Below are 26503 nucleotides of genomic sequence, written 5' to 3' on the forward strand. Positions count from 1 at the left end.
AATCATCGTGTAGCCATTATCTTTATCCAACTCAGCTGTTACACTATTATAAAAAGTTAGTAAATTACTAAGGCATGACTGACCCTTGACAAAGCATTGTTGGCCCTCATACAGTATCATATTTTTAACTGCTCATTCTTGTTGAAAGTTTATTTTTCACTCGGTTAGAGTATAATAAAATTAGTTTAATCCTTTTTCCAAGTGTGAGCAAACAAAGTTTGCGCCTGAAAGTATCTTCAGGACTGGGATAAGGTGGTACATCACCAGGGCAACTCGTTGCAAAGGTGGAGTAAGCTACCAACACTCCTATCTCAGTATCTCCTATAATGCAAAACACATCTCCTTACGGATATGTCTCATGTTATGCATTAAGGGAAGGGCCACTACCCAGACTAGTTTCGACCTTTATTGAGGTCTCTTCAGTGGGTGCCAGGCCCAAGTGGAGATACCAGGCAGAAGCATTAGCAGGTCATCTCTACCTATATGTAAGGTGATGTACCACCTTACCCCAGTCCTGAAGATACTTTCAGGCGCAAACTTTGTTTGCTCACACTTGGAAAAGGATTAAACTAATTTTATTATACTCTAACCAAGTGAAAAATAAACTTTCAACATCTTTCTCTAAATCCAGAGTAATTTATTAAAAAAGGGTGGCACACCATTTGGCAACTCCTATAGGTAGAGATGACCTGCTAATGCTTCTGCCTGGTATCTCCACTTCGGCCTGGCTCCCACTGAAGAGACCTCAATAAAGGTCGAAACTAGTCTGGGTAGTGGCCCTTCCCTTAATGCATAACATGAGACATATCCGCAAGGAGATGTGTTTTGCATTATAGGAGATACTGAGATAGGAGTGTTGGTATCTTACTCCACCTTTGCAACGAGTTGCCCTGGTGATGTACCACCTTACCCCAGTCCTGAAGATACTTTCAGGCGCAAACTTTGTTTGCTCACACTTGGAAAAAGGATTAAACTAATTTTATTATGCTCATTCTTGAATTCTCTTTTTATTTTACAAATTTTTCTAATGCTTTTACCACCACCCCTGAGATACTGACTGGTTTATAATTTGCTACTGTAGTCTTAGAACTTCCTTTATGCAAAGGAATAATTTAGCCCTCTTTCCACTCCCTTGGAACTCTACCAGAGCTGAGACTTAAACAGCTTAGTCAAAGGCATTGTCAGTTCTCTTGCACACTCTCACAAAACTCTAGCTGATATCCCATCTAATCCGACAGCTGTATTTACATTGAGATTCTGCAGTATTCTCCTACGTGTTGGGGGTGTAGCTGAGATGGTAGAGCGCTCGCTTAGCATGCAAAAGGTACTGGGATTGGTTCCCGAGATCTCCAAATGTTATAAACGTTTGCTTATTTCATTGCAATTGCTGGGTTTCTGCTTTATTCACTATTTTGAGATTGGATGGTATACCAGCACGGGTCGTACATGAAGCAGCTAAAGAATTGTCAGTGCCCTTGACCATATTGTTCAATCTGAGTCTCGGGTCTGGTTTAGTCCCGAAGGAGTGGAAAGAGGGAAAAATAGTTCCACTGCATAATAATGGGTTTACAGTGATACTGCTGGACCTGCCTAAGGCCTTTGAAAGGATACCACATGGAATTCTAATCCATAAACTGCAACATATGGGAATGAATATAGGGTTGGTGAGATGGATAGGAGGATGGTTAATGGAGAGATATCAAAGAGTAGTTTACTCAGGAGTAGAGTCCAAAAGACGGCCTGTGACTAGCGGTGTGACACAGGGTTCTGTTCTTGGACCACTGGTGTTTAATTTGTTCATTAAAGATATAGGGAAGGATCTAAGAGGAACGGTTCATTTGTTCGCTGATGATGCAAAGTTGGGTAAGGCAATAGTGAATGCAGAAGATGTCAAAATTTTGCAGGATGATTTGGATAGACTGTAGGTTTGGGCTAAGGAGAATGGATGTCAATTTAATGCGGCAAAATGTAAGGCCCCAAAATATGGGGCCTTAGTTACTTAATTATGAATTCATTATTATTAGACCTTACAGTAGTACCTAGCAGAGGAAATAACATTCTTTGTCATTGTCACAGGCTTTGTAATAACAGGAAGGGGATGTAATAACAGGAATAGAAGTCGCTGGTTATAGCATTTTTTGTCAGGATAGGAGGGGGAAGTGTGGTGGTGGGATACTGCTTATCATAAGTGATGACCTAAGTCCTCTAAGAATGGAGGCTTTGGAAGGAAGTGAGACAAATGATTTTGAGAGCGTATGGTGTGAGGTAGAGGTAGGCAAGACAGGATATTTAGTGGGGTGTTGCCACAGAGGATGGGGACCAGGAGATGTTTAGACTGCTAAGTTTGGCAAGTGCAAGAAGAATGATTGTTATGGGAGATTTTAACTACAGTAGTATAAATTGGAGAGAGGAAGATGCATGTAGCAATAGGGGAATGGAATTTCTAGAATTCTTGAGGGACAAATGTCTTAGGCAACATGTAATAGAGGGAACAAGAGGTTCAAGAGTTTTGGATTTGGTTATAACATCAGAAGAGTTGATAATAACTGAGTTGACATCTCTCCCACCAGTTGGAGAGAGTGACCATATTGTTTTGACTTGGAAAATGAATAGACATGCAGGAGTATCAAAGAGACGGGAACTTATGTGGAATTATATAAAGCAGGTCATTATAATAGTCTTAGACGTCAACTTCGGGAAATTTCATGGAAGAAGGAATTAGAAGGCCAGGATAGTGTGTGCGAAATTGTGAAAGAATATTTGTTAGCAGCAATGGTAAGTTGTATACCACGAGTGAAGAAGAGCACACAATTTGGAGTAAAGTGGATGACACACAACATTGAACAAGAATTGCATGCGAAAAAGAGGCTATGGAAGAGATATAAGGAGACAGGTGAAGAGAAGATGCATGAAGAATATAAGACACAGGCCAGAAGAGTGACTGGTGTGGTAAGGAAAGCGAAACTGGAATATGGGAGGAGATTGGCCCTAAGATCCAAAGAAATCCTAGGGAATTTTTCAGCTATGTGGCCAGTAGGAGGAGAAATGACTGTGGAAGTCATTTCTTCTCCTACTGATATTGTGGGATAAAAATGGAAATAGAGTGACTGATGCAGAGGACATAGTGGAATTGTTCAATGAACACTTTATTGGAGTATTTCATCCTAGAGATGTCCGTTTTAATGCTAGAGGGATAAGGCTCTTTCAAGGTTTAGAGGTACAGGAGGAGAGTTTGTTTCAGATACTGAGTACTCTGGATGTCAGTAAAGCTTTGGGACTGGATGATATTTCACTATGAGTTTTGAGAGAGAGTGTGCTAGGGAACTGACAGTGCCTTTAACCTGGCTTTTCAATGAGTCTGGCTTCAGCAAAGGTGCCCTGGGAATGGAAGGAAGGTAAGATAGTGCCATTGCATAAGGGTGGTAGCAGACTGGAAGTGTCTAATTATAGACCAGTTTGTGTTTCATCAGTAGTTGTTAAGATCTTGGAGAAAGTAGGGAGGCCGTATACAGCATTGGGCAGATGAGGGTAATGTTATCTGTGAGAGTCAACATGGATTCTTGGAAGGGCGCTCTTGTTTTAGCAATATGCTACCCTTTTATAATAAAGTTACAAGAACATTAGATGAGGGAAAGGCATATACTGCCATTTTCTTTGACTTAGCGAAGGCATTTGACAGGGTGCCACATGACAAGCTGATATTTAAGTTGCAGCACATGGGTCTGGATGTCAGATTGGTCAACTGGGTTCAGGATTGGTTGTCTGATAGGTATCAGAGAGTTGTGTATGGTGGAGCAGTTTCAAGGAGGCAGAGGGTTATAAGTGGGGTCCCACAGGGCTCAGTACTAGGACCTATATTGTTTAACCTTTATATCAATGACATTGCCAGTGGATTGCAAGGGGATATTCAGTTGTTTGCAGATGAGGCGAAGCTGGGAAGGATTATTAGTAATAGTGCAGATGTGGTAGCCCTGCAAGAGGATTTAAATAAGCTAGATAGATGGACAAATGAATGGGGGTCTCAGTTTAGTGCAGCAAAATGTAAGGTCTTGTGGTTTGGGAAACATCGATGGGATGCTGCATACTCTATGGGAGGAGTTATACTAGAGGAAGTAGGGGAGACAAGAGATCTGGGGTTGATGATTGATAGAAACCTGAAGTTTAGGGGACATATTGCAAAGGTCGTGAAGGTAACACAGAGGATTGCTGCAATTATGAGAAGGACATTGACCTGTAGAGATAAGAGGGTTATCATTATTATTATTATTACTACGGGCAACTCCAGGGAGTCATTGGACTCATCAAGGGAGGCCCCAAATCATATTCATCACAACTATTTGACATTCATACAGTATCTATCATACCTTGCCTTAAACTCATTCACTGTCACAGCATCCACCACAGACTCAGGGAGCGCGTTCCACTCATTCACTACTCTAAAAGTAAAGAACCTAGCTCTAACACCCTTGCTAACTACACTTTTGCCCAGTTTCCATGGATGTCCCCTAGTCCTCCCAAAACCAGCCCTGTTCTCAAAAATATCTTCTGAATTAATTTTATAGAAACCCTTCAGTAATTTGAATGTCTCAATCATATCTCCCCTCCTCCGCCTATCAACCAATTTTTGCAACCCACAAATCCTCAACCTGTTCTCATACGGTTCATTCCACAGACCTGCTATCATCTTGGTCACTCGCCTCTGGATCCTCTCCACCTCCTCCCCATCAAGAAGAAACCTAGGTGACCAAATCTGAGCACAGTAGTCTAGATGGGGTCTTATCAAGGCTCGATACAGAGGAACAATAACCTGCTTGTCTCTGCTTGTCATCGTATTCTTCAGCAACCAAGTGATTTGATGAGCTGTTTTGGTCACTTTTGCAATGTGTCCCCTAAATTTCAATTCCTTATCTACCAACACTCCTAAATCTCGTGCCTCATCAATTTCCTGGAGCACGGTTCCACCAATGCAGTAAACTGCCGCCAATCTTTTCACCCCAAAGTGCATAACCTTACATTTTGCCACATTAAACTGACATCCATTCTCCTTAGCCCAGACCTCCAATCTATCCAAATCATCCTGCAAAATTTTCACGTCATCTGCATTCACTATATAATCATTCCGTTGTATAAGTCTCTGATCAGACCACACTTGGACTATTGTTCTCAGATTTGGTTAACAGGATTTGAAGGGGATAAATTAACTGTGGAAAGGATACAAAGCTGGATGACAAAGATGGTTTCAGGACTGTACAATGTTAATTATGAGGATCTGCTGAGGGAATGTGGACTGCAGAGTTTGGTGGATAGAAGAAAGATTGGTGATATGATTGAGACTTTTAAACTGTTGAGGGGTGGTTACAGGGTTGACACTGGGGAGTTCTTTCGCTTGGTTGAACAGTGGGAAGGAGTGATGACAAGAGGCCATCCCTGGAAGTTACAAAAGGAAACTGTGAGCAAGAGGGTGAGGAGTGGTTTCTTTGCATGGAGGGTGGTTGAAATGTGGAATGCATTGCCTGTTGGAGGGGTGAGAGCGAGAACGGTCAATGAGTTTAAGGAGTGGTGTGATAGACTTTGTGTTTCTTAGGGGGGGGGGGACCTCCCCTCGATTAGTCTTGACAGACTTTATGTTCTTAGGAAGGACCTCCCACAATGAGTCTTTTGACTCCATGGAGGCCTGAAAAATAATAAGAATAAGAATAATAACAATAATAATTACCCTATTTATTCTTCAAACTCTCAGGACATACTCTGATATTGCACCATTTAAGTATTGCTTAAATGCTTCCCATGCACTCTCGGTATTCTTCCCATCCATGAACCAAACCCATTCCACTCAACTCAGTATATTTCTCTGTTGGTCATAATTTCCTGCTTTGTAGTTCAGTATGTGACATTTTTTGAATGGAACATTCATATACTTAGTCACTTCCCAAGTGAGCACCAGATGATCACTTTCACCAACCGGACACTGAATAGTTACGACTTTAACTGAAACACCCTCTGACACTATAATGAAATCTAACACTCTTTGATAAAGGCATTTTCATTCTTCTCATGAGATTCTACTGTTAATAATCAATATTTGGATAATTAAAGTCTTCCATTATGATTACTCTTTTCATACTCATCTTGTCTATTCGGCGATACATTTCTTCATCACTAGCAACCGATCCATCAGGAATGAATGAATGACTGCATTCATTCATTCTCAACTCCCATGAATTTACTCTCATCTTCTGCTCTACCCTTCATAAAATTAAACATTCCATCAATTGATATTTTTATATGACCCTTTCATAAGTTTGAAGGCCTCTATCATATCATCTTCCTCTTTCTGCTGTTTGTTAGTCTGTAGTTGAGAAATTCTCAATCTGTCCTTATAATCTACATTCCACAGTCCCAATATGATAATTATCACTTTCCTTTGCACCCCCCCCCTCAACTGTATCTACATTTCCACAGAAGCCAAGAGACCAGATCTATACACACACACACACTAGTCCAGGTGAGGTCATATAAAGCCCTTATAAAGAGACAAAATTACTTCCTTATCCTTACATGTCAATATTTATTTTAGCATTGCAGTTATCCTCTATGTTGTATTCACAATCTTTGCTATATAGCTTTTGTACTTCAACGTCCTATATGCTAAAACTCTAAGATCTCCAGTTTGATCAGTGGCTTCTAGCATAATCTTACAATATATTTATTCATAGCTTTTCATTTTTTAATGCCCAGTATTACATTTCACAAATTTTAATTAATGACCAGTTTAACTCTCGTTATTGCAACAAAGCTAATTTCAGAAAGTTTTTTCCCATTTGGCTAGTAAGTAAATTATACTGGCAAAGAAATTAAATCTTGTTTAATCCTATATCTAAGTAAAAACACACAAAGTCTGACAATGGAATATCTTCATAATTAGGCTGCTTGTATATTATTATTACTATTACCCAAGACCCCATGGAGTCAAAGACCCATCTAGGAGGTCCTTTTATAAAACACACAGCTCATCATACCATGCTTTAAACACATTCAAATTCCCTGTAGACACCACACTTTCAGGCAAAGCATTCCAATCATTCACAACTCAGAATGAAAAAAAACCTGTTTCTCACTCCTCTACTCACACCCTCCTTATAAAGCTTCAAGGGATGACCTCTGGTTCTTCCCTGATCTCCCACTATTTTCTTAGACCCTCTCCAGCATTGATTCTATAACAACCCTTAATAACTTGTAGGTCTCTATCATATTTCCCCCCCTCCACCTCCTCCTGTCCACCAGACTCTGCTAGTTGCATCTTCTCAATCTTTCCGCATACTCGACATTCCAGAGGTTAGAAACTAACTTAGTCAGTCGCCTCTGGACCCTCTGCAACATCTCTTCATCCTTCTGAAAACCAGGTGACCAAATCTGGGCAATAGTCCATGTGTGGCCTAATCAAAGCCTTATACAATGGAACAAGAATCTCCCTACTTCTACAAGTCAGTGTCTTCTGCATCATTTCCAGAAGCCTTTGTGTTGTCATCACAATTTTGGCTACATGTCCCCTAAATTTCAGATCCTTATCCACTATCACCCCCAGATCTCTTATTTCCTCCACCTCCAATAATATATCCTCACCAAGCATAAATTCTGTATCCAATTTTTGTTTTTCGAAATTTTAAAACCTTACATTTTGCAACATTGAACTCACATCCCCATTTCCGTGCCCAATCACTCAATCTATTCAAGTCTTCCTGTAAGGCTACAACATCTTCACTACACTTCATGGTTCGTCCCAACTTTGCATCATATGCAAACAATTGAATATCTCCATCCAAATCTTCACTTTATCATTAATATACAAGTTAAACAGTAATGGACCTAAAACAGACCCCTGAGGCACTCCACCAGTGACTTTCCTTTTCCTGGATATCTCTCCCCCATACACAACTTGTTGATACCTATCAGATAGCCAGTCTCCAATCCAATGCACCAATCTAATATCCAACCCATCCACTCCAGTTTGACTATCAACTTATCATGCGGTAATCTATCAAAAGCCTTTGCAAAATCTAAGTATATTACTGTGTATCCTTCTCCTCTGTCCATGGAAGCAGTCACATTAATGTAATCAGTAAGTAGGTTGCTAAAACATGACCTCCCTTCAGCAAATCCATGCTGTCCATCAAAGATAATACCGCTGTTGTCAACCCAATTCTGGATTCCAGTTCTCGCAAGCATCTCCAACAACTTAACTACAACACCTGATACACAGATAGGCCTATAGTTTGATGCTTGAGTTCTATCACCTCCTTTATGAAGTGGCACAATCTTGCCCTCCTTCCACTCCTTAGGAACTGCAAGACTCGTATTAAAAAATATGTCAAGGCCAGCATAAACTCCTTTACACATTCCTTCAGAATATGTGGTGATATATTATCTAGGTCCCACAGCCTTATTTACATCTAGTTTGCTCAACTCCCCATACATCTCTTGCTCACTTACAGTCAGTCTCTCTCTCTTCCCCATCATCAACTGCTCTCAATCTCTCCATGAAGTCACATTCACAAGATTAAAAGACCTTTATGAAAGACCTTTATGCTCATTAAGTATCTCCACCACACATTCTGCAACAGATGTCTTTATACCATTTTCTCCAATCAATGTCATCCTTTCATAATCATTCTTTCTTTTGCTGGGTACATATCGAAAGAACTCCTTAAGATTCTTTTTGGCTTCATTAGCTAACTGCTGTTCATACCAACCAAGTCACCTGTAGTTCCACATATACCCTTTTCTTACAGAGGTCCTCACACTGTTTATTTCACATCAATTGTTTCAGTATCCTATAAAGCAGTGTTTCTCAAACTTCAGATATCTGCAGACCCCTTTTTAAATTTTCAATATTACCAAGTACCTCTAATTAATTAATTAAAATGAATTGATTAATTAAAAATAAATTAATTTAAATTATTAAAAAATTAAATATCTATTTTATTTGGATTTATATGTTCATGTAAACAAAAAATATGATTTATTTTTAATAGAACAAACTTTATAAAGATATCATAAAGTTTTACTTACTTGAAATAATTTATCATCAATGAAATTGCTTATGGTGAGATAAAATTTCACCAAAATTTGGCTCTATAGTTGTTAATTTCAATCTCAGATGCGGTTCGACATCTATAATGTGATTCCTCTTCTTCGTCTTAATATCTACAAGGGCCGAAAATCCAATTTCGCACAGATATGAACTTAGAAATAGAAAAATGAACTTTAGAGCTTTATCTGTTAATTCAGGAAATTCATTCTGTATTTGTAACCAAAATGATGATAACGTATTCTCGCTGTATTTTTTTTTTTTAGGAAACCATCAGAAACTAGTTCTAAAAGCTGTTCTTCTATTGATGATAGACCCTTTGGCATAAATTTCTTTTTATTGAAAGGGTAACTTATCCATTCAATATTAATGTCCAATTCAGGGAAATACTTTTCTAGATTCATTTGTAAGCTTTTTAAATGCGGCATGATAGTAATTTTCGCATCATCGTCAATTTGTTCATTTGAACTTGCGAGCAATTCATGAAGCGATGGAAACGCGCCAAATTCTCCATTACCAACCTGCTTTTGCCATAACTTCATTTTTGCCAACATGGCATTCACTTTATCTTGGACATGAAATATAGAAATTTCCTTGCCTTGTAAAGATAAATTAAGATTATTTAATACAGTAAATATATCTGCCAGGTATGCTAATTGACTGAGCCATTTCCAATTATGTAAATGCTTTTTCAATTCAAACTTTTCATCAAGAAAAACTTGTAGTTCATTCCGAAGTCCAAATAAACGAGCAAGGACTTTTCCACGAGAAAGCCAACGAACATTGGTATGGAAAAGAAGTTGTGTGTAGTTGCTTTCCATTTCTTTGCAAAGTTGACAGAAAAGTCTGGCGTTTAGAGGACGGCCTTTAATATAATTTATGATTTTTATAGCTTCATCAAGAACTTTTCTTAGGTCTATAGACATCATATATGTAGCCAAAGCCTCCCTGCGTATGCAGTACTGTGTCGATTTTGCATTTGGTGCAACAGTTGAATCCTTGAAACAAGCCCTTTTTTAGATCCAACCATGCATTTCGCTCCATCCGTGCTTATGCCAACGCAACTTTTCCAATCAAGCTTGTTTTGATGCATAAAGATATTTATACTGTTGAATATTTCTTCTCAGGTTGTATGTTTTGGCAAGAGTTGGCAATATAAAAGTTCTGCATGAATTTTTTGATTTTTTTCGTACCTAACGAACACTAGAAGATTTGCAAAATTTGTAATGTCGGTGGATTCATCTACCTGCAACGCATAATAACGACTCTTACGTATATCGGATAACAACGTTTGTTTTATATTTTCAGCCATTTCAGTGATTCTTCGATGAACGGTACTATTCGAAAGGCAAATCCGATCAAAAGATCTTTTTGCATTATCTCCGATTATAATTTCCGCTATTATTTTTGCTGCAGGCTTGACCAAAGTTTCACCAATTGTTTCTGCTGCACCACTTTTTGCTATTAATAGCGACACACGATATGAAGCTTCTAAAGCCTTCATGTTTTCACCTCCGGACACGATCGACATCACTTTTTGAGATTTTTTTAAATTTTTTAGTTTATTTTGAAAAAATTTGACAAGTTTGTCCTTGCATTCATTATGTTTTGATTCAAAATGGCGATTTAAATTACATGGTTTCATGCTTTCATTTTTTAAAGTTTCACCGCAAATTACACATAATGGAATAGGTTCCTCTTCATTTCCCATCCATGAAAATCCACATTTCAAGTAATTTATATCGTGCTTACGAAGTTTTCTCATCTTCTTCCTAGTTGGTTCTTTAGAGATGTCAGACGACACACACTTATCAATTTCACTTGATCCAGATACAATATCAACATTTTCTTGTTGCTGACAGCTACTTGTATCTACTATGTTCCTCTCTTTTGCACATTTTAAAAATCCAGTCTTTAACCAGTAATCCATACTTAAGAATTTGAAAGCTAAAAAAAAATTACCGTATTTAACGAACAGTCCTTCAACAAATGACTAGTGAAAGCAGAACTCGAAACAGACAGCAATGGTAGGCCAGTAGAGATAAAGCAGCTATGAAGACATTCATATGATTCGTGCGGTATTAACAAAAGATCGCGCTACTAATTGACAAAGGCAAGCCAACAGTTCAGTTGAAATGCTAATTCTCTTCAACCGAATTCTTTACACAATATCTGAAACACATTCACTATATATTTCTTAGTTTTAACACGTTCACTCAAACAAAACTATATGTTGCCGGTGCACCATATGGTTTTGATTGTCTACTATATAGCATTTTATGTGGGAGGGGTCATGCGATTCATTAGTTAGTGCCATTTTTACCCAGTTATTTCTAATTGCACTGTTTGTTGAAAAACATATTACACAGCTTGCAGATATCTCTGTACCTTATTCAGTGATACAATACGAACGTTTTACAATCTCAAACTTAAATTTTATTCCATGCATTAATGATGCATAGCCGAAAATTGCCACGAACCCCCTGAAGACCTTTTGCGGACCCCCGGGGTCCGCGTACCACACTTTGAGAAACACTTTGAGAAACAAAGCATGAATCCTGTAACTAACTTGTAAGTTTTTATCCATCTCTAGTATTCCATCTAATCACTATGGTTTGTGATCCTGATGTTATTAACAAACCTTCGCATGTAGTTAACATACTCATCATGGAAAGACTCAGTTGAATGAGCAACATAATTTTTAAATTTAATCACACTCATAGCATTCACATATACACTCTAGCAATATTTTCCACTCATCTACTATTGTCAATGTAAAGAATCTAAGCCTGACTCCCCTGTTCATCGTACTGTTGTGGATGTGTGCCTTGCATCTGAGGATCATTACCCAAACTAGTTTCCTTGTTAATGCCCTTTGCATTAACAAGGAAATAACAGAATATGCAGTAAATCATTTTCTACTGAAAAAAAATTTTGATCACCAATAAAGAAAATTGGCATACTTACCAGTCTTATCGATATCTGCCATGATTAAGTCAACTAAGAATGATCTGGCCATATTTTCTTTTTGCATTACATGAATCAAAGAAGTAGCAATATCTTCCTAGTAAATAAATTATTTTTGAATTATCTAAAAACTATATTAAATGTTTTGACTGGAAAGTCTATTCTTCATATATATATAAAATAAGTATATAAATTATTAAAAAAGTCATAAAAAGATGCATTCTCACTTAATTCTGAGTGTTAATAATATTCCATAGAACCTCCAACATGACTTGCTTAATTCTGATGGAAGCACCAGAGTCCAAGCTGAACATCACGGTCTTTTAGAGGTCTGGATAAGAAAGACATAACCAGAAGACATAGTACAAGAATGTCTAATATCTAATGCAATTACCTGCAACCAAAATTTCTTATCCTGGATGATTTTATGAAATTTCGAATTACTGTGATAATCATCTTCTACATTTCATTTCAGATCCTATGATCTTCTTTGAATGGGCTAAGATATCTATCCTGATGATACTATTGCCTCTATGGCAGTTTATTATAAAACAACAAAATTTCAAACTTTACTTTAAATAGATCTCCTTATGATAGTCACAGATCACAGGATTTCAAAAGAAATATATTATGCTATTTATTTCAAAATAAGGCTTCAAATCATAAATAATTATTCTGCTATAGTGTTTGTTTTCTTACTAATAAGAACATCTAGATGGTCTTCTGATTATTTTTATTATCAGACCTCAAAAGATTCATCAGAGGAGATATACACTACCCAGCAAAAAAGATCATTGGACAGTGCTTAAATCCATTCACAGTTTCTGCACTCACCACACTTTCAACAATATATTCCACTCACCATCCACTCTCCATGTAAGGAACCTGCTCCTCACTCCATTGCTTACATGCTTCTTATACAGCTTCTGTGGAATGGCCTCTTCATCTACTCTTGTCTCCGTCTACTCTATGAAAAATCTCCTCCACAATCTGGTAACAACTCCCACCCCCTCAATAATTTATATCTCGATCATATCCCTTCTCCTTCTTCTGTTCCTAAAACTGCAAGTTGCATTCTCTCAATCTGTCCTAATATCCTATATTCCATAAGACTGACATGGACTCACTCTAATATATTCTCACCCCACCTTGAAAACCAGACCACCAAATCAGCACACAGTAGCCCATATACGAGGGAGATCTGGAAAGTTCTGATAAACACCTAGAACAAAAATTAATTAATTTTATGTCTTTTTATATATCCTACAAGAAAAGAAGAAACATTTTTAAAAAAACATTTTTTATATGAAAAAAATATTTTATGAAAAACATTTTACAAGAAAAAAACAATTTTGTTCTATGTTTATCAGAACTTTCCACCATTTCCCTCATACACCTGATCAAGACCTTACATAAGAGAAGCATGACCTATTTGCTTCTGCATGACTCATCATTTCCTACTCATCATTTCCATAATCTGTTTGTTTAAAATTTGAGATGGAAAAGAAAGCATGTGAAAATTAATTTTAATTAAGTGAAATTTTGCCTTTGTATAAAAGGTATCTTCAGTACAATGACATTAGAATACAATTAAATTACAACTAACAGAAATAATTTAAAAAGCAAAAAAGCACAGCAAGTCCTCTTGCTCCTATGTACTTGCCAACTACTTTATGGAGCATTCTGAAGATCGTCTCCTTACTGATTTCACCTAAACCTACAGCACAGTACAGATATTTTGATGACATATTTGGAATATGGAATGGTTCACCATCTTATTTGATACTCTGTTTCAAAAATAAATACATGTCATCCTAGAATTTAGTTTATTATATAAGAGGAGAAAAAGAATCAGCTGGCCTTTCATTTATTGGTTCTCTGTCGGCCTGATAGTAATTTAATCTTTAGAGGTACCTGTGGCATAATTAAAATTAATAACTTAACACGTATAAAACCAACAGTAATAACTTTAATGAATTAAAGGTACAAATATTTCGTACTGAAAGTAACATTACATCATCAGTGTAGAACAAACAGCTAAAGGAATGGAATACGAAGTACAGAACAGTCGGTGGATTACCAATGAAAATTGTTGCCCATGCCAGAAAATTAATATTAATAAATTATTATTAAATAATTCTTAAAAACTATTTCACTGATGGTTGCATAAGATAAGAATCTCCCACACTTTTGGGAGAGAGAGACAGTCATTTTGATTCAAATTCGGCCGATGTAAAAGGGCTTCGTAACTTTCTTTGAAAAGGAGTTCATATTTAAACTTGCATCTGTGGAGGAGACAAGCTTTATCTCCCACTGGGTATTGTTTAGTGTCAATGCTATGTTATGCTAGACCAGACTTATGAGGTTTCATGTATTTGATATAATACTGTCATTGCACGTTACATCATTAAGATACACTGCCGCTTGGGCAGTGTATTTTATGCCTGCGTTCATTATTTCTGTGAGATATGAAACATTTATTATTGGCGAAATGTTCGTGGTGAAATGTTTTTTTTATAAATCTTATTTTATTTTGTTAAAATAACATATAATTATTTATTTATTATAGATACAAGGCTGAATTATGACGAGTGTCACTGTTGAAAATATGAAAAGAATTATATAGGTCTGTGAGTTATGTGGGACAGAAGATGAGTAGACAGTAGAAGGTGAAGAGACGTCGCAGATCTCAATCTGTGACTTCTCCAAGATATGAATTTCTACATTTATTTACGAATGCCAAGAGTATCACAAATAACAGAGACGAAATTATTGCATTGACTGAATTTATGTGCCAGAAAATAGTTGGATAAGTGAAACTCAGTGGGATAAGAATGACATCTTGACAGGAATAGAAATGGGATATGATATTTTTCGTGAAGATAGGAAAGACAAGAAGAGAGGGGAAGTGCTGATGATAGCAGGGGAATGATGTCCATGCAAGGTTGGGATACAAGAAGAAAAATGTGCAGTGGTTTTGAAGCAGTATGGTATGAAGTGGAGGTTCATAGAATGAGATATTTAGGGGAGATTGCTACAGGCCAAGGAATGTGGAAGGCGAGACAAAGAAATGTATAGGCAAACTTGGTTTAGTGAGCAAGCAAAGGGTGATCATTATAGATGATTTCAAATATGTCAATATTGATTAGAATGAAGAGGTAGCATCAGGGAATAAGAAGAAAGAATTCTTCAAGTTCTTAAGAGACAGCAATCTTGGGTAGTATGTAATGGTGGATAAATGAGGAATATGAGTCTTAGATCTGGTAATATCACCAGAGGATGTGATTGTATATGGAGTGTCTAATCTTCTCTGGTTGGTGAGAGTGACCAAGAAGTCATCAACTGGGTTGCAGTCAGTCATATGTTAACTTCTATAGAGAAGGGATATATGTGGAACTACAAGGCTGGTGATTATGGAAAGATTAAGAGAACTGGGAGCTATAGCATGGAAAGAGGAGTTGAGTGAGAAGAATATAGATGCTCTATGAGCATTGAGCAAGAGCTGTTTAACAGCAATAGCAGCAGCAATGAATGAATGTATCCCAAAGGTGAAAATACTAAACAAGCCAGGAGTAAAATGGATAAACAAGGAGATTAAGAATGAAATCTGGAAGAAGATGAAGAAGAAGGCACTGTGGAGGCAACACAAGATGATCAGTTTGATGAAGAGCAGACCAGGAAGGTACCTTGGGTTGGTAAAGGCAGCAAAAGTGCAGTATGAGAAGAAGTTAGCCAATCAAGCTAATTATTTTAATTATTTCGTGACGCCTCAAAAGAATCCAAAGACTCACTGAGGGATGGCACCTACTCAACAACTCTCCATCTCTGCCACTTAATCCACCAACTATACCAAACACCACTACCATCATCATCATCATCAACTGACCACCACCACAACCACTAGTATTTTTTGCCTATAAATTGCATTTGTCCTGAAGGCCGATCTGTTTATATGCAGGATGAAAAACCAGAGTTTCCAGGGTGAAAAACCCTACTACCTCAGTATGAGATCAGCTAACTCACCTTCAATTGAAAAAAACCATATAAAGATTCCTCTCATTATGACAAGAATCAAACTTAGGCCTTTCCAATTGAAGGGTGCAATGTACCGTTGTTCTTCCAATTGTGCTACAGAGGTGCTAAGACACTCATCGAGGGAGGACACCCACTCTACAACTCTCTGTCTCCACCACTCAATCTATCATGGAATGGGTATGCATCAGTATGCATCATGGAATTGTTTGGGAGGAGGAAGTTATGTTTCAGTAATCTGCTTGCGTATTTCAACAGGGTGACAAATTCATTTGATAAGGGAGATGCATACATATACAGGGTGTTCGGGATAAATTTGACATATTTATAATTAATTATATTTTTCCGTAAGTTACATGTATTAACACACACTTCTCTTCATTTAAAAGTTTGGACCCTTCTTCATTCATATACAAGATGTCAGAAAGGATGGATAGCTGGAACCCACCTGAATCATGGAAGAGAATAACTTGTATCATGATGATTCGTGCCCGCCATCAAAATAAGGATATTACGACTGCTGCCCAATGCTCCCTGAATACAGTAAAAACAATCAGGCATGAACTAGAGACTTGCAATGGTGACTACGAGGATGTAGCAAGAAGAAAGATCCCTAGCAGACGATCTGATTGCGTTCGTACAGCAGAATTCCTCGCAAATCTGCAGGAACAGGTGTTGAAGAACCCTGGCATTGGAATTCGGGCTTTGTTCGTGGAGTTGCTAACTGTAGTCAAGCCCTGGATAACAAGGGTAGCCAATGGTAGGCCGTATGTATGGCAGCAGGATTCGGCCCCTTGCCACACCTCTGGGAAAAGTCAAAAATGGTTGTCTGAAAATTTCTACGACTTCACCAGTCCAAATGTTTGGCCTCCAAACTCCCCAGACCTTAACCCCATGGATTATTTTGTATGGGGCGCAGTTGAAAAAGACACCAATCGCACTTCCAGTAATACAAAAGCCCAGTTAATGGATAAAATTAAAACAGTTTTTGCGGCCCTTCCCAGGGAGACTGTAGCATCAGCTTGTTCGAGGTTCCGAAGCAGAATTGAAGCTGTGATCGATGCTAATGGTGGTTATTTTGAGTAAATCTTGTTGATAGTATTGTAATTAACTCTGCCTGTAATGTTTTTTTGTCAATTCATTAAATTTAATAGATACAAAGAAGATTTTCTTTTTCCTTACGAAACTGTCAAATTTATCCCGAACACCCTGTATATAGTGATGTACTTGAATTTTTCAAACTGCTTTGATAGACTGCCATATGACAAGCTAGTAGCTAAATTTAAACAGATGGGATGAGAAAAGAAACTAGTAAGTTGGACAGCTGACTGGCTGTCAGACATCCCAAAAGAGAAAGATCACTAGTGGAGTTCCAGAGAGATCTGTTTGGGATAATTTTTGTTTAACTTGTACATTAATGACATTGGGACAAGCTTAACTGGAGATGTGAAGCTGTTCACCAATGATGCAAAGTTGGGAAGGGCTATGAAAAGTAGAGCAGGCACTGCGGCCTTGCAGGATCTGAATAGACTATGTGATTGCACAATTGAGTGGAGCTATCAGTTTAATTCTGCAAAGTGCAAGGTCTTGCAATTTGATAATTTTTGAAAATGGTAGAGGAGATGATAGATCTGTAAGTGATGGTGGACAGAGACTTGAAGTTTAGGGATCACATTGCTAAAATTGTAAGAATATCCCAAAGGATTATGGTAATAATAAGGAGGACATTGACATGCAAAAGCAAAGAGGTTAAGCCTTGTATGAGGCTTTGATCAGGCTACATATGGACTAATGTGCACAGATTTGGTTGCCTGGTTTTTCAGGGTGATGAGAATGTATTGGAGAAGGTCCAGAGAAGTTTTACTAAGTTATCATGACATCTATGGAATGTCAGATACAAGGTGAGAGTGAGAGAATACAATTAACAGAGAGTGTGAGGAGGTGAGTGAGAAGAAGGTTTTTTGCATGGAAAGTGATTGGTGAGTAGAATACATTGCCTGAGAGTATGGAGAGTGCAGAAACTGTGAATGGGTTATTATTATTATTATTATTATTATTATTATTATTATTATTATTATTATTACATGACACCTCCACGGAGTCCAAAGACTAACTGAGGGAGGGCACCCACTCCACAACTCTCTGTCTCTACCACCCAATCCTCCAACTACTAACTGCAACTACACCAATGCTATCTACTGCCCACCAACACCACCACTAGTATTTCCACAGACAATCACATACGTCCATGCCCATGGCAGGATTCAAACCCATGGCCTTTTGGTTGGAGAGTGGATATGCTAACCACTTGGCCAACCAGGCCAACAAATAATTAATGCCATCAGCACCCAGGTTTCCCAGTTTCACCCTCCCAAATACTAACTACGCTCAGGTTTGCTTAACTTCAGTGATCAGACAAGAACTGGTGCTTTCGAACTGATCTGGCCGCTGACAATACAGGTTCAATACATGGTTGAATGATCTTTTTGCATGAGAGAGAATAGATCTCCCATGATATGTCCTTCAGTGACATGGAGGTCAGATAATATGCTATGATGGTGTTAATACTGTCATAATCCATTGTGATGTTTTTACAGTTTTAGCTATATGAATCTGCATCTCAGTCTTGCCTACCAAATTTCAACGGTTCCATGAAAATTCATTGAAAACCATTCATCAAAAAACAGTTTACAAATGGCAATTTATCAAATTACAATTCATTGAATAAACAATTTGTTGAATGACAGTTTATTGCACAACAGTTCATTGCAAATGAATTTGATTGAAAAAAAACAATTCACTGTAATTTTTTGATGAATTCTATCATAATTCATTGAATGATGAATTTTCTTGAAAACTATTGTTTTAAAGTGTTCAGAATGAATACCTAATGTCACCCAATATATAGACAACATATTGAGATGTTATGATTATTTTGTTGTTTTTCACAATATTATTCTGTAAAGCATACCTGCTACTTCATTGTGTAGATAGTGATTTATCTCTAGACAAAAACGTTCATTCTATCAAATTTTTTCACAACAACTACGATCAGATTGAGATAAAAACTCGCAAATTTTAATATAGATGTTAACTATAAAATTTCATTAAATTTCATCCAGCTAGAGCAGAATTATTAATATCATTTCAAAACTTCTTTATGAAAATTTTCTAAGACAAGTGATCCTGTTGGAACTAAAACTGAACCACACAGGCTTCTTGAGAATTTTACAAATTTCAGTGTTTGCGTATATACCACTAAGTCAGATAGTTATTGCAATATAAAATGTCAACATGTTGTCCCTTTGTAGTCCTGAATATACAGTAGTTGAACGGAAAACTGGAATGCTTTGCTAAATTTTTGTAAAAAGTTCAAATACCAAATCAGAGTAAAATTCATCCCATATAACCTGTGTGTGAGTGCGTGCAGATGTCACATACTAATACTACTATTACTACTAATAATAATGGAGCCTGCAATAGTTCAGTAAGTATAAATGACAACCTTTAATTAGAAAGACCTGAGTTCGAATCCTATGCATGATTATTATTATTAATATTATTATTCAGGCCTCCAAGAAGTCAAAAGACTCATCGAGGGAGGTCCTTCCTAAGACAAAGTCTGTCAAGACTCACTGAGGGGAGGTACCCCCTGAGAAACACAAAGTCTATCATACCACTCTTTAAACTCACTAACCGTTCTCGCTCCCACCACTCCATCAGGCAATGCATTCCACGGCTCAACCACACTCCACACAAAGAAACCACTCCTTACCCTCTTGCTCACAGTTTCCTTTCGTAACTTCCAGGGATGGCCTCTTGTCATCACTCCTTCCCACTGATCAACCAAGCGAAAGAACTTCCCAGTGTCAACCCTGTAACCACCTCTCAACAGTTTAAAAGTCTCAATTATATCACCTCTCCTTCTTCTATCCACCAAACTCTGCAGTCCACATTCTCTCAGCCGATCCTCATAACTATCCTTGTACAGTCCTGAAACCATCTTTGTCATCCGTCTTTGTATCCTTTCCACAGTTAATTTATCCCCTTCAAATCCTGGGGGACCAAATCTGAGAACAATAGTCCAAGTGTAGTCTGATCAGAGACTTATACAACGGAATGATAACCCTCTTATCTCTGCAGGTCAGTGTCCTTCTCATAATAGCAGCAATCCTCTGTGTTACCTTCACCACCTTTGCAATATGTCCCCTAAACTTCAGGTTTCTATCAATCATCAACCCCAGATCTCTTGTCTCCCCAACTTCCTCCAGTATAACTCCTCCCATAGAGTATGCAGCATCCCATCGCTGTTTCCCAAACCTCAAGACCTTACATTTTGCTGCATTAAACTGAGACCCCCATTCATTTGCCCATCTATCTAGCTTATTCAAATCCTCTTGCAGGGCTACCACATCTGCACTATTACTAATAATCCTTCCCAGCTTCGCATCATCTGCAAACAACTGAATATCCCCCTGCAATCCACTGGCTATGTCATTGATATAAAGGTTAAACAATATAGGTCCTAGTACTGAGCCCTGTGGGACCCCACTTGTAACCCTCTGCCTCCTGGAAACTGCTCCACCATACACAACTCTCTGATATCTATCAGACAGCCAATCCTGAATCCAGTTGACCAATCTGACATCCAGACCTGTGCTGCAACTTAAATATCAGCTTATCATGTGCCACCCTGTCAAATGCCTTCGCCAAGTCTAAGAAAATTGCAGTATATGCCTTTCCCTCATCTAATGTTCTTGTAACTTTATTATAAAAGGCTAGCATATTGCTAAAACAAGAGCGTCCTTTCACAAATCCATGTTGATTCTCACACAGATAACATTACCCTCATCTGCCCAATGCTGTACACGGTCCCTCACTACTTTCTCCAAGATCTTAACAAATACTGATGACACACAGACTGGCCTATAATTAGACACTTCCAGTCTGTTACCACCCTTATGCAATGGCACTATCTTACCTTCCTTCCATTCCCTGGGCACCTTTGCCAAAGCCAGACTTTCATTGAAAAGCCACGTCAAAAGGTACTGTCAATTCCCTAGCACATTCTCTCAAAACTCGTGGCGAAATACCATCCAGTCCCACGGCTTTACTGACATCCAGAGTGCTCAGTATCTGAAACACACTCTCCTCCTATACCTCCAGACCTCGTACCAGTCCTACCCTCTAGCATTAAAACTGACTCCTCTAGGATGAAATACTCCAATAAAGTGTTCATTGAACAATTCCACTATGTCCTCTGCATCAGTCACTCTATTCCCATTTTTATCCCACAATATCATTCTTCCACAGTCATTTCTCCTCCTACTGGCCACATAGCTAAAAAATTCTCTAGGATTTTCTTTGGATCTTAGGGCCAATCTCCTCTCATATTCCAGTTTCGCTTTCCTTACCACACTAGTCACTCTTCTGGCCTGTGTCTTATATTCCTCATGCACCTCTTCACCTATCTCCTTATATCTCTTCCATAGCCTCTTTTTCGCATGCAATTCCTGTTTAATATTGCTTGTCATCCACTTTACTCCAAATTGCGTCCTCTTCTTCACTTGTGGTATACAACTTACCATTGCTGATAACAAATATTCTTTCACAATTTCCCACGCACTGGTGATATCCCGGCCTTCCAATTCCTCCCTCCATGAAACTTCCCGAAGTTGACGTCTAAGACTATTATAATCACCTGCCTTATAATTCCACATAAGTTCCCGTCTCTTTGATACTCCTGCATGTCTATTCATTTTCCAAGTCAAAACAATATGGTCACTCTCTCCAACTGGTGGGAGAGACGTCAACTCAGTTATTATCAACTCTTCTGATGCTATAACCAAGTCCAAAATTTTTGAACCTCTTGTTCCCTCTGTTATATGTTGCCTAAGACATTTGTCCCTCAAGAATTCTAGAAATTCCATTCCCCTATTGCTACATGCATCTTCCTCTCTCCAATTTATACTACTGAAGTTAAAATCTCCCATAACAATCATTCTTCTTGCACTTGCCAAACTTAGCTGTCTAAACATCTCCTGGTCCCCATCCTCTGTGCTCCTGGGTCTGTAGCAACACCCCACTAAATATCCTGTCTTGCCTACCTCTACCTCACACCATACGCTCTCAAAATCATTTGTCTCACTTCCTTCCAAATTCTCCACTCTTAGAGGACATAGGTCATCACTTATCATAAGCAGTAACCCACCACCACGCTTTCCCCTCCTGTTGGAAGGGAAATGATACTGTTGGAAGTTTATTTTCCACTTGGTTAGACTATATTAAATTTAGTTTAATCCTTTATTCAAGTGTATGCAAACAAAGATTTGCGCCTGAAGTATCTTCAGGAGTGAGGCAACTCGTAGTAAAGGTGGACCAAGCTCTCATCACTTCTTGTCTCAGTATCTCCCATAATGGAAAGCACATCTCCTTGTGGTAATGCTATACATTAAGGAAAGGGCCTCTACCCAGATCGGTTTCGACCTTTATTGAGCTCTCGTCAATGGGAGCCAGACCCAGAAGTGGTGATACTAAGGCAGAAGCTGTAATGCATAGCATTATACATGTCCACAAGGAGATGTGCTTTACATTATGGGAGATACTGAGACAAGGAGTGATGAGAGCTTGGTCCACCTTTACTACGAGTTGCCTCAGTCCTGAAGATACTTCAGGCGCAAACCTTTGTTTGCATGCACTTGGATAAAGGATTAAACTAAATTTATTATAGACTAACCAAGTGGAAAATAAACTTCCAACATATTTCTCTAAATCCAGAGTAATCTCATAATAAAGTGATACACCTTTTGACAACTTGTATAAGTAAATATGACCTCTCCATTGCTTCTGCCTTAGTATCCCCACTTCTGGGTCTGGCTCTCACTGATGAGACCTCAATAAAGGTCAAAACCAGTCTGGGTAGTGGCCCTTCCCTTAATGCATAGCATTATACATGTTTGCAAGGATATGTGTTTTGCATTATGGCAGATACTGAGACAAGGAGTGATGAGAGCTTGGTTCACCTTTACTACGAGTTGGCTCACCTTTGTTTGCATACACGTGGATAAAGGATTAAACCAAATATATTATATGCATGATACAAAGAATTTTTATCAGTCTTCTTTAACTGAAAGTGAGTTATCAAGTCTCACATGGAGATGGCAGGGTTTTACTCCCAGAAAGTCTGGTTCTTCAGCCCACAAACTGGTCCCAACAAACACACATAGCTATGGTCTTAAAAGACTTACTGGATAGGGGAAACCATCTTGTTATCTAATTATTCCATAGTAAAATAGTATTGCTACCTCACCAAAAATCCGGTTGAGGAGAGAGGAGGAGAATAATAAAAAAAATAATAATAATTATTATTATTTTTATTATAATTATTCAGGTCTCCATGTAGTCAAGAGACTCATCGTGGAAGGTCCTTCCTAGGAAACGCAAAGTCTGTCATACCACTCCTTGAATTCATTGACCGTTCTTGCTCTCACCACTCTATCAGGCAATGCATTCCACTGTTCAACCACCCTCCACACAAAGAAACACTCCTCACCCTCTTGCTCACAACTTCCTTTCGTAACCTCCAATGATGGCCCATTGTCGTCACTTCTTCCTGCTGTTCCACCAAGCAAAAGAACTCCCCAGTGTCAACCCTTTAACTACTTCTCAACAGTTTAAAAAGTCTCAATCATATCACCTCTCCTTCTTCTATACACCAAACTCTGCAGTCCATATTCCCTCAGCCGATCCTCATAACTAATATTGTACAGTCCTGAAACCATTCTTGTTATCTGCTCTGTACCCTTTCCATAGTTAATTTATCCCCTTCAAATCCTGGGGGACCAAATCTGAGAACAATAGTCCAAGTGTAGTCTGATCAGAGACTTATACAACGGAATGATAACCCTCTTATCTCTGCAGGTCAGCATCCTTCTCAGTATTGCAGCAATCCCAGAGGATTGCTGCAATACTGAGTTTCACTTTTCTATCAATCATAACCCCTAGATCTCTTGTCTCCTCTACTTCCTCTAGTACAGCTGGAGTGGGTTAGTTTATTCACTCTCCAGTCATGCAGTCTCCCATCGATGTATCTCAAACTCAAAGACTTTACATTTTGCTGCATTAAACCGAAACCCCCGTTCATTAGCCCATCTGTCTAGTTTATTCAAATCCTCTTGCAGGGCTGCTGCATCTGCACTATTATTAATAACCCTTCCCAGCATCACATCATCTGCAAACAACTGAAATCCCCTTGCAATCCATTGACAAATGTCACTGATATAAAGGTTAAACAATACAGGTGCCAGTACTGAGCCCTGTGGAACCCCACTTGTAACCTTCTGCTTACTTTATATTGCCCCACCATACACCACTCTCTGATAGCTATGAGAGCCAATCCTGAAACCAGTTGACTAACCCGACATCTAAATCTATGTTCTGCAACTTAAATATCAGCTTATCATATGCCACCCTGTCAAATGCCCTTGCAAAATCCAAAAAAAATGGCAGGATATGCCTTTCCCTCATTAACTGCTCTTGTCAATTTATTATAAAAAGCAATCATATTACTAAAGCAAGAGTTTGCTTTAGTAATATGATTGCGATTTGTGAGAGTCAACCCCATGTTGAATCTCACAAATAACATTACCCTCATATTCCCAACACTGTATATGGTCCCCTCACTAATTTCTCCAGGATCTTAACAGCTACTGATAAAACACAAACTGGCCTATACACAGACACTTCAGTCGCTATCACCCTTATCCAATGGCACTATCTTATCTTCCTTCCATTCCTTTGATACCTTTCCCTTAGCCAGACTTTCATTGAAAAGTCAGGTCCAAAACTGTCAATTCTTTAGCCCATTCACTCAAAACCCGTGGTGAAATATCATCCAGTCCCACAGGCGTATACTGACATTCAGAGTACTCAGTATTTGGAACACACTCTCCTCTTTTAACTCTAAACCTCAAACCTGCCCTATCCCTCTAGTATTAAAACCTACTTCTCCAGGATGAAATATCCCTATAAAGGGATATTTCATCCTGGTGTTCATTGAAAGTGTTCATTGAACAACTCCACTATGTCCTCTGCATCACATCAGTCACTCTATTCCCAATTTTATCCCACAATGTTATTATTCTACAAGCATTTCTCAACCTACTGGCCATATAATTAAAACATTCCCTAGGATTTTCTTTGGATCTTAGTGCCAATCTCTTCTCATATTCCAGTTTTGCTTTCCTCACCATACTACTCACTCTCCTATCCTGAGTCTTGTATTCCTCACACAGCTGCTCTCCACCCCTCTCCTTATATCTCTTCCATAACCTCTTTTTCACCTGAAGTTCCTGTTTGATATTGTTTGTTATCCACTTTACCCCAAATTGTGTCCTCTTCTTCACTCGTGGAATACAGCTTACTGTTGTTGCTAACAAATATTCCTTCACAATTTCCCAAGCACTAATGATATGCTGGCCTTCCAATTCTGCCCTTCATGGAACTGCCCAAAGTTGATATCTAAGATTATTATCAACATCACCCCCCCTTATAATTCCATATATGTTCCCTTTTCTTTGATACCCCTGTATGTCTATTCATCTTCCAAGTCAAAACCACATGGTCACTCTTTCCAACTGGGGAAAGAGATGTCATCTATGACAAAATCCAAAACTCTTGAACCTCTTGTTTCCTCTATTATATGTTGCCTAAGACATTTGTCCCTCAAGAATTCTAGAAATTCCATTCTCATATTACTACATGCATTTTCCTCTTCCCAACTTATACTGCTGTAGTTAAAATCTCTAATAACTATCATTCTTCTTGCACTTGCCAAGCTCAACTGCCTAAATATCTCCTGCTCCCCACCCCTCTGTGCTCCTTGGCTTGTAGCAACACCCCATTAAATACCCTGTCTTGCCCACATCTGCCTCATACCATATGCCTTCAAAACCATTAGTATCACTGCCTTCCACTCTTAAAGGATTTTTTACACAATCTTTTCCAGACTGTGTCTTTCCAGATTGAATTTTTTCACACATAAAATACACAAAAATCATATATTGACTGAAACGAAAAAAAAAAAAAAAAATTCCCACGCTTGTCTACATATCACATATAAAGGGAATATCATGCTATGCTTATATTACATAACATGTTAATCCAAATAAAACTGCAGTTCTTTTTGATAAATACATTTCACTTCACACATCTTATAATTAATTTTTTGATTAACTGTTTATTCGAACACAGTAGTTTCACCGAATTGTAATTTTTCAATGAATTCTTGCTTTTTGATGAACTGACTTTCGATAAATTGTGTTTTCAATTAATTGCTGTTAAAGAATTGCTTTTTTGAGGAACTACCTTTTGTTTAATTGTTTTTTTTTTTTTGATTAACTTGTTTGATGAACTGTT

At 38.2% G+C, this 26503-nt stretch overlaps 1 protein-coding gene across 4 annotated transcripts in view; it reads right to left on the minus strand.

Moving 5' to 3' along the window:
• LOC150103677 (ras GTPase-activating protein raskol-like) overlaps positions 1-26503 on the minus strand; it is a 770313-nt gene that overhangs the window by 428773 nt on the left and 315037 nt on the right. For all 4 annotated transcript variants that reach the window (XM_090396487.1, XM_090396486.1, XM_090396489.1 and 1 more), the window contains one exon: positions 12056-12152. In XM_090396487.1, coding sequence (XP_090252613.1) covers positions 12056-12152 — 97 coding nt within the window. The remainder of the gene's footprint in view (positions 1-12055; positions 12153-26503) is intronic.

Source organism: Typopeltis vanoorti, chromosome 8, assembly GCF_054136105.1.
Source record: "Typopeltis vanoorti isolate ZY-2024b chromosome 8, IOZ_Tvanoo_1.0, whole genome shotgun sequence".
Taxonomy (NCBI): Eukaryota; Metazoa; Arthropoda; class Arachnida; order Uropygi; family Thelyphonidae; genus Typopeltis; species Typopeltis vanoorti.